Source organism: Eucyclogobius newberryi, unplaced genomic scaffold, assembly GCF_026437365.1.
Source record: "Eucyclogobius newberryi isolate DKJ021-1_F unplaced genomic scaffold, fEucNew1.0.hap1 SCAF_22, whole genome shotgun sequence".
Lineage (NCBI taxonomy): Eukaryota > Metazoa > Chordata > Actinopteri > Gobiiformes > Gobiidae > Eucyclogobius > Eucyclogobius newberryi.
In genome coordinates, this window is record NW_027315857.1 from 3479506 (window position 1) to 3492574 (window position 13069).

The 13069-nt window shown below is 41.7% G+C and overlaps 1 protein-coding gene across 1 annotated transcript in view; it reads left to right on the forward strand.

Moving 5' to 3' along the window:
• The first annotated feature begins 5684 nt into the window (after positions 1 to 5684).
• Positions 5685 to 13069, forward strand: part of sema4f (sema domain, immunoglobulin domain (Ig), transmembrane domain (TM) and short cytoplasmic domain, (semaphorin) 4F) — a 157990-nt gene continuing 150605 nt past the window's right edge. The window contains exon 1 of the mRNA XM_072459414.1: positions 5685 to 5778. Coding sequence (XP_072315515.1) covers positions 5685 to 5778 — 94 coding nt within the window. The remainder of the gene's footprint in view (positions 5779 to 13069) is intronic.

Here is a 13069-nt window from a genome sequence, read left to right on the forward strand (position 1 = left end):
AGGAACTGATGTCAGCTGAGGCCGTGCAGACACGACCGATTGAAAGTTCAGACTGGGAACAGGTGAGAATCTGATAGAAAACGACTGATGATTTTTGTTCAAGCGAATGCTCTGGCTGACTGAATGTATCTCTGTTGAGAGAGCAAAGACGACAAGAGATGCTGTGGATAGGCCTGTATAAATAGGGCTTATGGGTAAGGGTGGAGCTTGGTTAGGAGTAAGAGGTTGAGGCGTGGTCCTGCTCCCGAACCCAAGTTGACAATTAACATCTCCAACTACACTTCTGGAATAAATTCCACGTGGATTCGAAAAATGGGTATATTGGCATGCATTAGCATTCATCTCCCTCCAGATGTCAATTAGTCCTATATTCTTCATTGATTTACAGAACGTCTTATGTATTGTTCCTCCAGTGCCTCTTGAATTTGACACGCCTGAATGTAGGTTGCATGCGAATATTCCAATCACCGCCACAAATTAGGGTTCCCAACAGGTCCATAATATCTGTTTAGAAGGTGATATCACTCTCTGGTGGAAACACATGCCCCCTTTGTTTTTACATTCAAAACTCTGTTCAAAAGCCATTTGTTTTCTTCTATATGATGAATAGTATGAAAAATGTAATGTTCAAGGTTGTTCAAATGTTGTTCAAATGAGTCACTTGTCAATGTCTATTATTTCTTTTCTCAGTTAAAGAAAAATGTTTGATGATTTGATTAGGTTCAGTATGCTGTTAATGTTAAATGATGCCACTTGACGAACACAACAAATAAACATAAAAACCACAGAAACAGGAATCAGATGAAAATATAACATAGAAAACAAAAAAGGGTTCATACTGAGCAGACAAGCAGACAGCCAACATGGAGCTGATGTCAAAAACAAATAAATCACATCACTATTTGTCTCTTCGAATCAATAGTCATATATCACCTTGTGACCACAATCTGAACTCACACAACCCACGCTGGTGGTTCCATCTCTTGTCATTATTCAGTTCTCTATGTTTCGGATCTTCCTGAGGAGCACCTTTGCTTCGCCCGGTGGTCTGAGCACGTGAGTTTTACCTATGTCACCAGAAGAGTCAGTGGGAAAGAGAACACATATCTCAGTTTTCTCCCCCTGAGCTCCTCACAGATGTGGTGGAACTTTCATCGCTGTTGGCGTACCTCATATGGGATATCTGAGGTATAGAAGACGCGCTTGCCTTTGTACTGGAGGTCTTCTTTAACTTTTGCAGCCTTCATGACATGTTCTTGTTCTTCGTCTGCAGTCATTGCAGTCACTGTTTTTCACTGGAGCCGAGGACCGTCAGTTTTGTTTGTTTAGCTACCGTAGCATCACCAGGCTTGTGTCCTCCGCGTTTGCTCATCTCTTGTTCCGCGTTTCTTGGGATTTTGGCAGTAAAACGGTACTTTTTAAGAAAAAACTTGTTTCGCAAAAGTGCCACTCATGTTTTCCAGTCAGGTTTGAGATCTCATCACAGCACTGGGACTGATCTTTTCAATGTGACAAATGACATCCGCCTGAATACTGACACGGGCAAAACCTCTTAATTCTGCTAAATCTGAGTGCTGCTTTTGACACTGTCAATGATGGGATCCTCCCATGATTACCATTATTACCCCCAGATTTCTAACTTGGTTTTAGAGCGAGACTCTGGAGGTGACTGCTAACACTTTCTCTTTGTTTCTGTGGGCCAAAGACGATGTTCAGCTGGAGAAAGTTGTTTTGCATCCACACACTGATCTGTTGGATGCAGTGACAGAGTGAATCTACTGGTCCATTCACCGTCAGTGAAACATAGATCTGAGTGTTGTCTGCATAATTGTGATAGGACACATTTTTGCTGCGTATCAACTGACCTAACAGCATCATGTAGAGGTTGAACAGAAGGGGTCCCAGGATTGACCCTTGGGGCACCCCACAAGTCAGGGGCATGTGGTCCGAGACACAGTTACCAATTTCAACAACGTACTTAACCATAACCAATTTAGGGCAGTGCCAGTGATGCCCAACCAGTCCTCTAGTCTGTGTTAGAGGATCCCATGATGATGACACGAAAGTGTCAAATGCTGCACTCAGATCCAACAGAACTAAGGCTGAGGCTTTGCCCGTGTCAGTGTTCAGGCGGATGTCATTTGTCACCTTGACAACAGCAGTCTCAGTGCTGTGACGAGGTCTAAAACCTGACTGAAAAACATCAAATGAGTTGTTTATTAAGACAAAGTCTGTGAGCTGTTGGTAAACAACCTGTGGTGGCTGGATCAATGCTCGTTTGGGGCGTCGGGTGTGGACAAAGGATTCACGCTGACAAAGCTCTGCAAACTTTTCAAGGTAGTTTATTTACAGAGAAAGCAGTGTCAAATACAGGACAGCAGAAAACAGCGCCCTGGGTCCGCTGGTGATCAGGAAGACGAACCTCGTCTCTGGGCGTATCTCGCCTTTATATACTGAAAACGCACAAAGACCGATAAACAATATCTGACAGGTATGACCCTATCCATGTACCAACGGATTAGCCAATGAGAGAGCAAGATGTAAAGGTATCCTTATTTGGGTAGCACCAGGGGAGAAGTTACAGAAATGAGATCATGCATATGTGCAATTGTTGTTGGAATTCATGTGCAATTACTGTGAAATTCATGTGCAATCTATGTGCTGTCGTGACACATATTCATGTGCAATTACTGTCGGGATCACATGAAATGGTATTTATTTATTTATTTGTCTATGGGAGTTTTTATTTATTTATAGGAGATCTTCTACTGAAAGTGTTTTTCAGACTTCCTATAAGTGATCTGTTCTTCTGGATCTACCTCTGTATCTACCTGCGTTGCACCAATGAAATTTCCCCATGTGGGACAATAAAGGAATATCTTATGCGCTTACACAGATGTACACAAGGCATCTCAAGGCCTCGCAGCCAATGGAGACATCTCCCATTCGGTAGTTAATCAGATGTGGGCCCCTTACATTCCGTGGAATAGACATTTTGGTAGAAACACACATATTCCTAAAAGCCAGTCTCAGAATGAGGCTTAACTTTGCATGGACCTAGTTTTAATACACTTCAAACCTTTTCAAGGACTTAACCCCAAAATGGCAGATTAGAGATGGGCAGGTAATTACTCAGTACTGCGACATCAAGACTGGTCTTCTTTAGTAGAGGCTTTATGACTGCAGTTTTCAAAGATATTGGGAATGTTCCAGATTGAAGCGACATTTTGACTATGTGAGAGAGTGGTGCTAACAAACTTTCCAGCACAGAGTTTAGAAATCTGGTGGGCAACACATCGAGGCAGCAGGTAGATGACTGGTGATGATCTCCTGGACAGTTTTGTCAGTTACAGGTGAGTCAGCTCTAAGTGTCTAGGTGGTTTTAGGGTTTGCATTGTCATTAAAGAATAATGCAAACTCATTACACTTGAATGTGGAAACTAGTTCTAACGGCAGCTGAGCTGGAGGGTTTGTTAATCTGTTTACTGTGGCAAACAGGACACGCAAGTTGTTACTGCAGCTTCCAATTATTTCAAAAACATTTCCTTCCCTAGTTCTACATAAAATGAGATTGTACATGTACAACTTCTCTCTGTAAATCTCTTTTTGAACCTGGACCTTTGACTTGCGCTATTTGTGTTCGGCCCGGCAGCGCTCCCTTTTCTGTGTCCTGACCGAATGATCATTTCTCCATGGCGCCTTCTGCTTATTTTTAAATAGTCTAGCCTTCAAAGGGGCAATGGCGTCCAGAACATTCGAAACACTAGATGTAACAGAGTTCAACAAGTCATTTACATTAGAACATGAGACATTTTCAAAGTTTATCATTTCCATAAACAGTGCACCTGTGCCATCATTTATGTGTCTCCTCTGCAGGACCAGCCGGTGGTTTGGTGAAAACAGGCATGTCAAAGAAGACACAGAAATGATCAGACAGAGCAGCATCGACCACATTGACATTTTAAATATTTACCCCTTTGTAATTATGAAATCTAGAGTGTGCCCTCTGCTGTGGGTGGGGCCACTCACATGCTGCGTAAGACTGAAGGTTTCAAGGACAGCATCAAGCTCTTTAGTGATTCTGTCACAAATATTATCAACATGCACATTAAAATCACCTGTAATGACCAAACCATCAAAGTCTGTGCATACAACTGAAAGCATATTGGTAAAATCATCAATACAACTTTGGCAGTGCTGAGGAGGCTTGTATAAAACAATGAAGAGAATAGTCTGTTTCAGCTCCATTTTAAAGAATACATACTCAAATTATGAAAACACCCCAAAAGACAACATGTGGCTAATTATTTCATCTCTAAAGATTGCACAGACTCCACCCCCCTTTTTGTTATCTTGTGTTTCAGATTCAAACTTAAAGTTGGGTGGAGCAGATTCTATTAGAACTACATTTCCTGTGCTTTTATCAAGCCATGTTTCAGTTTAAAACAAACAAACTATAAATTAAGAGGGAGTTTCAGTGAGACTGGGCCTTATATTTTCATAGGGAATAAGAACCAAATTTCTCAGATTGGGCAGCCTGACTCGCATTTTGTTTTCCCATCTGTAAGATGTGACTACAGAAATAGCACTAGGGGGGGCTATTTTTACACAGGGCCCTGGGTTGGAAACTCGCTAAACTACAGCTAATACTGACACATTTACAGAAGTGCTGATAAATGTGCACTGTCCCAGTTCAAATAAACTATGCTATGATTTGGGCATTGTTCTAGATCAAAGAAAGACTTAAGAGTATTTGTACCTCCAAGCAGCTGGTGTAATATGACTGAAACCACTGCTATAGATGTTCAAAGTGTAATTAAAACATTTTAATTAATAACTCTATATCATGTATTTTTTCCCCTCTCTCTTTTATGACACTATTTAGCACAGGAGGCTGTACTCCTCTGATGAAGGTGAATATAATAGCCCTATACAGTATGAAAAGGCTGCGTCTGAAAAGGCTGGTCCACATTGTTCCACGTCCAGTCCCGTACAATGAGCCAACACGAACCGTGCACCTGCGCTGTGACGTCTCCTCCTACCTGTTGTACTCTCTGTTTCCGGGAGGGTGGGGCTGAGTGCGCGTGCGTGTGCGTGCGCGTCAGTCTCCACAGAGCGCTCGCGCCGGTCACAACCCTCACGTTAGAGAGCGAGCGAAAGAGAAAGAGAGCGGCGTCTGACACAGCGACATTGGTACATTTACGCGCATATCACCCGCTTTTACGCATCGTTATGGACCTCTGTGAGCTGGATATTTCCCCTTTTCCGTCGGGACACGGTCAATGACACCGGCGCACGAAGACAGGATTTACAACCGGCACGGCGTTTATTCCATGCAGGACTATTGTGGCGCGGCTGCACGGCACTTTGGAGCACTTCTTAAGCACGCAGGTTGTTAACGGAATAACCCCCAAAAACCATCCCCAAACGCGTATTTCTGTGCGCTTTTTCGCCTAGACGCTCTCCTTCCGCGGATAACACGAGCGGATGTAGAGCTGACTTGTGCGCGCTTTGTGCACAGCCTCCGCCACGCAGTGAGTGCGGTGTGTGTGCGGTGTGTGTGCGGGGAGGAGAGAAGTGGTCAGGTGCCGCGTTCGGTGACGAGAGGTTTTGTTTTGGACCGAGCGCCCAAGGATGTGCTGTGACCGCCGCTGCTGAACTCTTCCCCCGGAGCAGAGGCGAGGATGACCGGACCAGCGGCCGCGGCGGTGTCGCTGCTCTTCCTGGCTCTGTGCGGCGGAGACTCCCGGGCAGCCAGTGTGAGAACAGGGCACAGAGGTGAGTCATGTCCCGGGCTCGAACCCCCCCCCCCCCACACACGGTCCTCTGCCTCCACGGTGGGCTAGGTTCAGTCTGGGCTTTTGTTTGTGATGAAATACCCACGTGTTTAAAGGTCTGGAGCGGAGGGAATAGGACTAAACCGGGGTCAAAGCAGTACTAAACCAGGTCTAAACCAGGAATAAAGCATGACTAAACCAGGAGTAAACCAGGACTGAATTAGTACTTAACAAGGATTAAACCAGGACTAAACTAGAAATAAATCGGGACAAAATCAGGACGTATAAACAGCCTGTGTAAGTTCACGTGATACAGTTGGGGGTTAAATCCGTAAACCCTTAATCAAATCTGTGGACTGCCATTGCTTCAAGTCAGACACTTTATTTACTTGAGGTTCTGTTGCCTCTAGAATTTGTTCTCATTTCTGATGGAGAGCAGGGAATTATATGGGTCAGACTATGTAAACTCACCTGATTTTACAGTTGTCCCTTGCTGCATATTGTGTTCATTTAGATTCCATATTATCTTCATATTATGTTTTCAAATGCCTTTGAAATGATCCATACTTGCACTTCTTTCAATATAATTTCATAATTTGTGAAAAATTCGCAATTTTTATGATTAAAATGGCTGTGTTTCATATAATGGTTGTGCAGATCAAGCCTTAGCAAAGAAATAGTGTAGTTCAAATGTATTTGGTTCACAGAATATCATGTTAAATATATAGCTCATCGCATGTATCTATTGCTTGATAATATTCTGAGCACTGTTTAACAAAAGTCTGAGACATTTTGCAAAACGAGCTGGTTCAACAGGCTTATGTAGTAATTTGGGTTTTTGTAATTGCATTCATTTAAGCTGTGTTTGAATTCAATTGTGATTTAATAATGCAGCCCTACTCTGTTTTAAACGTTTTGACTAATTATACGTACTTTTCAAAGTATTAAAATGTTTTTTTTCCTGCTATTTCAGTTGTAGTCATCTGGACACTGTTTTCTGAAAAACAGATGACTACAACTGAATCTTTTTCTACAATAGGACACTCCTAGACGAATGAGGAATTATGCCGACTCTTTATTGCTGATCATGTTTTTTAACAATAACGTACATTTAAACAAGGGTTTACTGGGACTATTCTGTAGAGATGCACCGATCAATCGGCCGCCGATTAAAAAAGACGGTTTTATGTCCAATCGGCCCCAATCGGTGACCAGCCGGTCACTGTCGTAATATCCGGTTTTCGGCCGATCAAACGGGCATGCGCGGTGCGTAGCAGCTCAACGCGCCCAGAGCAAAACTGATAAAAACTAGCAAGATTCAGACCGCGGCGGCCAAAGCGTCCAGTTTACATTCAAAGTCTATGTAAACGCGCGTCGAACACCTCCTGCGTTTTCCGCGGCGCGTAGGGTGCGTTTTGGCGTTTTCCGCTCTAGACGCTTGGACAGGCGTATAAGCTTCAAGGCGTTAAAATTGTTCGGCGCTGAAAAGTTCAGATTTGTTCTACTTTTCTGCAGCGAGGCGGCGCAGCAGCCAATCAGAAATGACACTCCTTTTTGTTCCTGTTCTGTATATATATATATATATTATTTTTATATATAGTTATTTATTTTTCCACAAAATAAATTACATTTATATTATAAAACGTGTTGGCCCTGCAACGAGTTGGTCACTGTCCAGGATGTACCCCGCCTAAGGCCCGAAATCACTGGGATAGGCTCCAGTCACCCGCGACCCCAAAAGGGAGCAAGCGGTAGAAAATGGATGGATTATAAAACGTGTGTCCTGTATACATGCACCTTTTTCATATATATAATACTGGGTAGTTTGTGGGAAAATCAGTGGCTAGATAGAAAATTGGTATTGGAAAAAACGGTTTTGGCAGGTCAGACCTCCTTAAAAAACGGAAATCGGTATTGGCCAAGAATTTTGCAATCGGTCTCTATTATCTGCATCTCTATTATTCTGCTTATTGTGTTAATGGCATGAAGTAGTTATATAATATTGTGTTTTTTTTTTGTTATCATGACCCCGGTATTGGTTGTATTCGCTTGTGTTTTGGGTTTGGGTCCCGTAGTGCGCAGGTGAAATGAAGCGGTGTGCAGTAGGTAGTCATTATGCTCTCACTCTGTTTGAACAGGCTATCATCATCAGAGCTGGGCAAACAATGGTGCCTTCAGGTACAGTAGGATCATTCAGTGCTGGGGCTTTGAAGTGGTCACAGCTTTATAGGCCTGTGTGTAAGAGAAAAATGAAAAAAAAAAAGTATATAAAAGGAAAAAAAAGAAAATTAAAAAGAGATATCATGGGTCTATGGGTAAAAACAACTAAAGTATATTTATCGAAATTGAGTTTGGAGCTCTAGTATGGTGACATTTCAATTAAATTCAGTTCAATTCAATGTATTTTTGTTTGTAACGCCTGAAATCACAACAGAAGTTTCCTTGAAAGGCGTGAAAAACAGATTAGACAATGTTCTTTGGAAATTAGCAAATGTCCCCGCATCCCCTGTCCTTAGACCATCCTTCTCGGCAAGAAAAAACTACCAAACCTCTTTGGGAAAAAGTAGAAACCTCTAGGAGTTCCACAGTAAAGGAGAGATCTGACTCCCACAGATGGGCAGGCAGACGTGGACAACGCTATCAGTTTAAAATGTTGGACCCTGCTTGATAATAGTAGTGCTTTATGTTTTTAGTCTGATACTTGAAGTCGGATTTAACACTCTCCATAGACGGGGCGTCAGCATGAGGGGGACGGGGCCATTTAAAATGTCCCAAGAATCGAATATAATGATCTCTGTGTGTCACAGATTATAACTGCCCTCCTACACTTTCTTTCTTTCTTCTTCTCTTTTCTTCTTTTTTCTTTCTTCTTCTCTTTTCTTTCTTCTTCACTTTTCTTTCTTTCTTTCTTTCATTCTCTTTCTCTCCTCTTTCAGCTGTGTCTGTCTGGGTACAAACACGGTCATTTACTTTACATCAGCTCCTTTTTTACAGGTACAAGAAGTCCCATACAATAGTTTCTCTGTCGGTGCAACATCTGAGTTATAGAGGGGACTTTAATGGGCAGGGCTAACATTTCAAACTGACATATGTTATTAACTCATAGTTTCAACGTTGAGTATAACCCGTTTCAACAACAGCTGTACACTGACTTGTGTGGGTCACTTGCAGACTGCCTGTTTCACCAACTCCGGTACACTGGGGTTCATATTTGACAAACACTGCACAGATTCATATGGTTTAACACAAGAACACTTGTCTAAAGACAAAAAACCCAGACCGCTGCAGTGGCTGGTAAAACTAGACTTCTTGTGGATGCTTTCAGTCAGTATAATAGGGCTTTTCACTTTCCATCACTTTCTAAGTCTTGCAGGACCGACATGCGTTGTATTCTTTGATAATATTGTTGACTTACTGTATATTTTTTCTCTCTTCACATTCTAATATTTTAGAGCTGGAATACTCAAATATATTCTTCTAAAGCAGGGGTGTCCAAACTTTTTTCACAAAGGGTCGCATTTTGAAACTTAAACGGAGCAGAGGGCCACAAACAATGTGAAAATGTTGATTTTTTGCATTTGACATAGTTTTGATGCCTCCACACCTTTAATAAGACTTGGAACATTAATATGATGTTGGTATAACATCAAAATGCTTCAATCTCTCCAATTTTATAACATTTGGTATAACATCAAAATGCTTCAATCTCTCCAATTTTACAGTAAAAACTACTACTTTTTGTTGTTTGGACCAACTTAGCAGGAAGCCGGAGGGCCGACAAAAATTGGTCTGAGGGCCTTAGTTTGGACATGCCTGTTCTAAAGGATGACATTCTCCCATAGGGTATATTGTAAAAGCAGCACTTTGTAACAAAAAGAGACAACTGTGCACTGTCTTCAGCTGGTAAAGTATTCTTGTAAACCTGGAAGAACGAGCAGTAGGCAGCACTATTGACATGGCCATAAAAAAGAAAAATGCCCAAAAACTCATGCTTTTAGATATTAACAGTGGACCAAAGGGTTTGTGAGAGATTGGAACTAGAGATGGGCAATTGATTGTTTTCAGATTCTTGAATGTGATGATGTCATAATTTCAGATGGGTGGCAAGTGCCAGGTTTCCCTATCGATTACACTGGACTTTACCAGGAAATATCAAAAAGGTTAATTCATATATGAATTATTTCTAATAGTGACTAGACTCACCAACTTCTTTTATTATACCAAAAACCTGCATTTAACAATATTTATTTTAGCTGCCCCATCTGTATTATATATCATTGGCATGTTGTGACGTCATCTGAAACCCAGAAATACAAGTCGTTTTTGTTTCAATCTGATACCAAGCAATAGGCTACTTAATATTTAGGAATGTGCATTTCCTCTAATCTGGCTAATCTGATACTTATCACGATTGACAATACCAATTCGATACCTATTTCAATCATACAGGAATATTATTTTGTGTTTGATTTATTACACACAGTTTAGTCTGATGTTTTGCCTTTATACACATAGGTGGATAATGCTGAATTTGTCACAATTTGGAGTAAACTATTGCCTGTATAAAACAGGCCTACTTAAAATAGCCCAATTCTGTGCTCTCCCCAGAATCTTTTAAAGGGATGGTAACTATGCCTCATATGGGGTTGCAATTTCCTCCAAGGATGGTTTAATGTACCTTCAATATTTCCAAAGGTACATGCACCCTAAACATACTATTACATGGTGTATAAGCCTATCCACCATCAAGACATTTGAATATTGGCTATCCAAAACTTAATGGAATCATGGAAATGATAAATTAACATAAATATATAGTCATTTAAATGTATTACCAGTGAGCACTGTATCAGATCACACAATTGTATTCACAATTTTGGTATGTAATGAAAATTGGTACAGTTTAAACTAATGGCTGAAGGCAGTATCATAATGCTGAAATCATTTAGACACAAAACTCTCACCTCACCCTCCACGGGTGGTCTCTATTTATCCCCCTTCAAGCTCGGGTCCTCTGCCAGAGGCCTGGGAGCTTGAGGGTTCTGCGCAGTATCTTTGCTGTTCCTAGCACTGCTTTTTTCTGGACCGAGATGTCTGATTTTTTTCCTGGGATCTGCTCAAGCCATTCCTCTAGTTTGGGGATATTAATATAATAATTATCTAGTTAATTATATTATAATTAACTAGATAATTTGCAATGGCTGAAGCCATTGCTGGAGCGTCTGCGTCCCTCCCTCCCTCCCTCCGCCCTCTCTCTTCCTCTCCCCCTCCTCTCTCTCTCCTCCTCCCTCTCTCTCCCTATCTCCCTCCCTCCCCCTCCCTCTCTCCCCCTCTCTCCCTCCCCCTCTCTCCCCCCCTCTCTCTCTCTCGATTGGCTCCTTCATAAAAGTCTAAAGAATAAAGCCTAAAGAATAAAGCCTAAAGAATAAAGCCTAAAGAATAAAGCCTTAAGTATTACCAGACGACAGAGTCTGAGGACTACGAAACGTCTGAGGAATAAAGTCTGGCGGTAATGCAACACTCGGATGCCAACCGCCATAAAACAACAACAACAACCTCATGGGCTTTGTAACGCCAAAGCAATGGAAGGAGTACTTTTACGGACTACGACAGTCTGAGGACTACGAAAAGTCTGAGGAATAAAGTCTGGCGGTAATGCAACAATTGGATGCCAACCGCCATAAAACAACAACAACAACAACAACAACAACAACAACAACAACAACAACAACAACAACTCATAATGCCCCATTTATTTCACTGGGGAAAAAGTACTAATACCTTTTGCAAATTCTGCAAAAAGTACAAGTTGTTCAAATGTCGATCGTAATGAGGTATAACTTGTTGAAATCGGTTAAAGCGTTAAGGAGTTGAAACTGGCTAAATGGAAAATCATGGAAAATATAATAATAATAAAAAATGCGTGACATCACTCAAAATACAAGAACATATAGTGCCTGCGTGACATCACGCAGACACTCAATAACTATTAATAGTATATATACTATAATGATGAACAATAGCATCATCCAGCCGTTTTAAATGAGTCTCAGATGCCCCTCCACATCCTCCCAGTGGTAGGCAGAGCTGGCTCCAGAACAAGCCCGCTCTTTGTATGCGCTTCTGGGGTCAGCTCTTCTGCTCGCAGCTCACCCCCTTCAGACAGTTCCATGCAGAAGGATCAAACCTCACACATCCATCACAGAGGATACAAGAGGACGACACAAGAGCGCCTTTGAGCAGGGCAGAGGACAATGTCTCACAGTGTGGATGACACGACTGCAGATGTTTTACAGTCTGTTTGAGGCATGGAAAGTTAAGATGTCTGCTGCTCTTTTTCAGGCTCAAATTTGGTCTACAAGTGACAAAAGCTTTATGTTGACAATATGAAATGATTTGAACATTTGTGTTTTTTACACTGCTCCTTCAGATATGATTTAGATTTTCTCATTTTGGAAATGTGCATTATTTAATCTTTTGTCCTTCCAATGTCATCAACTTTAAATTATAAATCTGATTTTGCAGTTGCATCCGGACAGTTATTCTTACAATTACTCTTTCTACTCAACTTTCTTGAGTAGAAGTTTTCCCCAAATACTGGAACACTTTGTAGAATTTTTGCCCTCATGAAGAGTTCAGTGTCATACTGTGGAACATTCCAGGCAAAGCAATTACATCTCCATGGAGACAAGTTAAAAGTGAACCATCAAAAACAAATTAAGTGAAAGTGATCACGATTTCATTTCAAGGGCATAAATAATGATATATATATATTTTTTGTATTCTTTTAAGTTAACAAAATCAGCACAGTCTTAGTGTTTACTCCCGGATGCAGTGAGGGGAAACTAATTGTGGGTTACATCACAGTTCATGACCTGGACTGGTTCCATGGCTATTGGCTAACAGCTAGCACTCAGCCCCCTCCTCAATGCTCTGGGCTACAGTTTGACAGCCATGCTCAGACCCCTCCTCATGTCCCCTCGGGGACAGGCACAACTCTCCTCTGCAGTGTCCGGGTAAGGTTGGTGAGGCTGCGATGTTGGCACAGGGACAGAGAGACTGCTTTGATTTTCACTAAACCACACTGCCAAAATAGTAAATATCTAGGCTACATGATAGATAGATTTATTTATTTGATTGCAGAGGAGCAATTCTAGCCCAGCCTGCTGTTTTCACATACAAAATATCACAGTATTTAGCAAGGGATAGTCCTAGGTCCCGACACTGGAACACCGCCCAAAATACACTGGACCGGCCCCTTTTGGTCCTTCTTGTGGATAGTGGGTCTACGG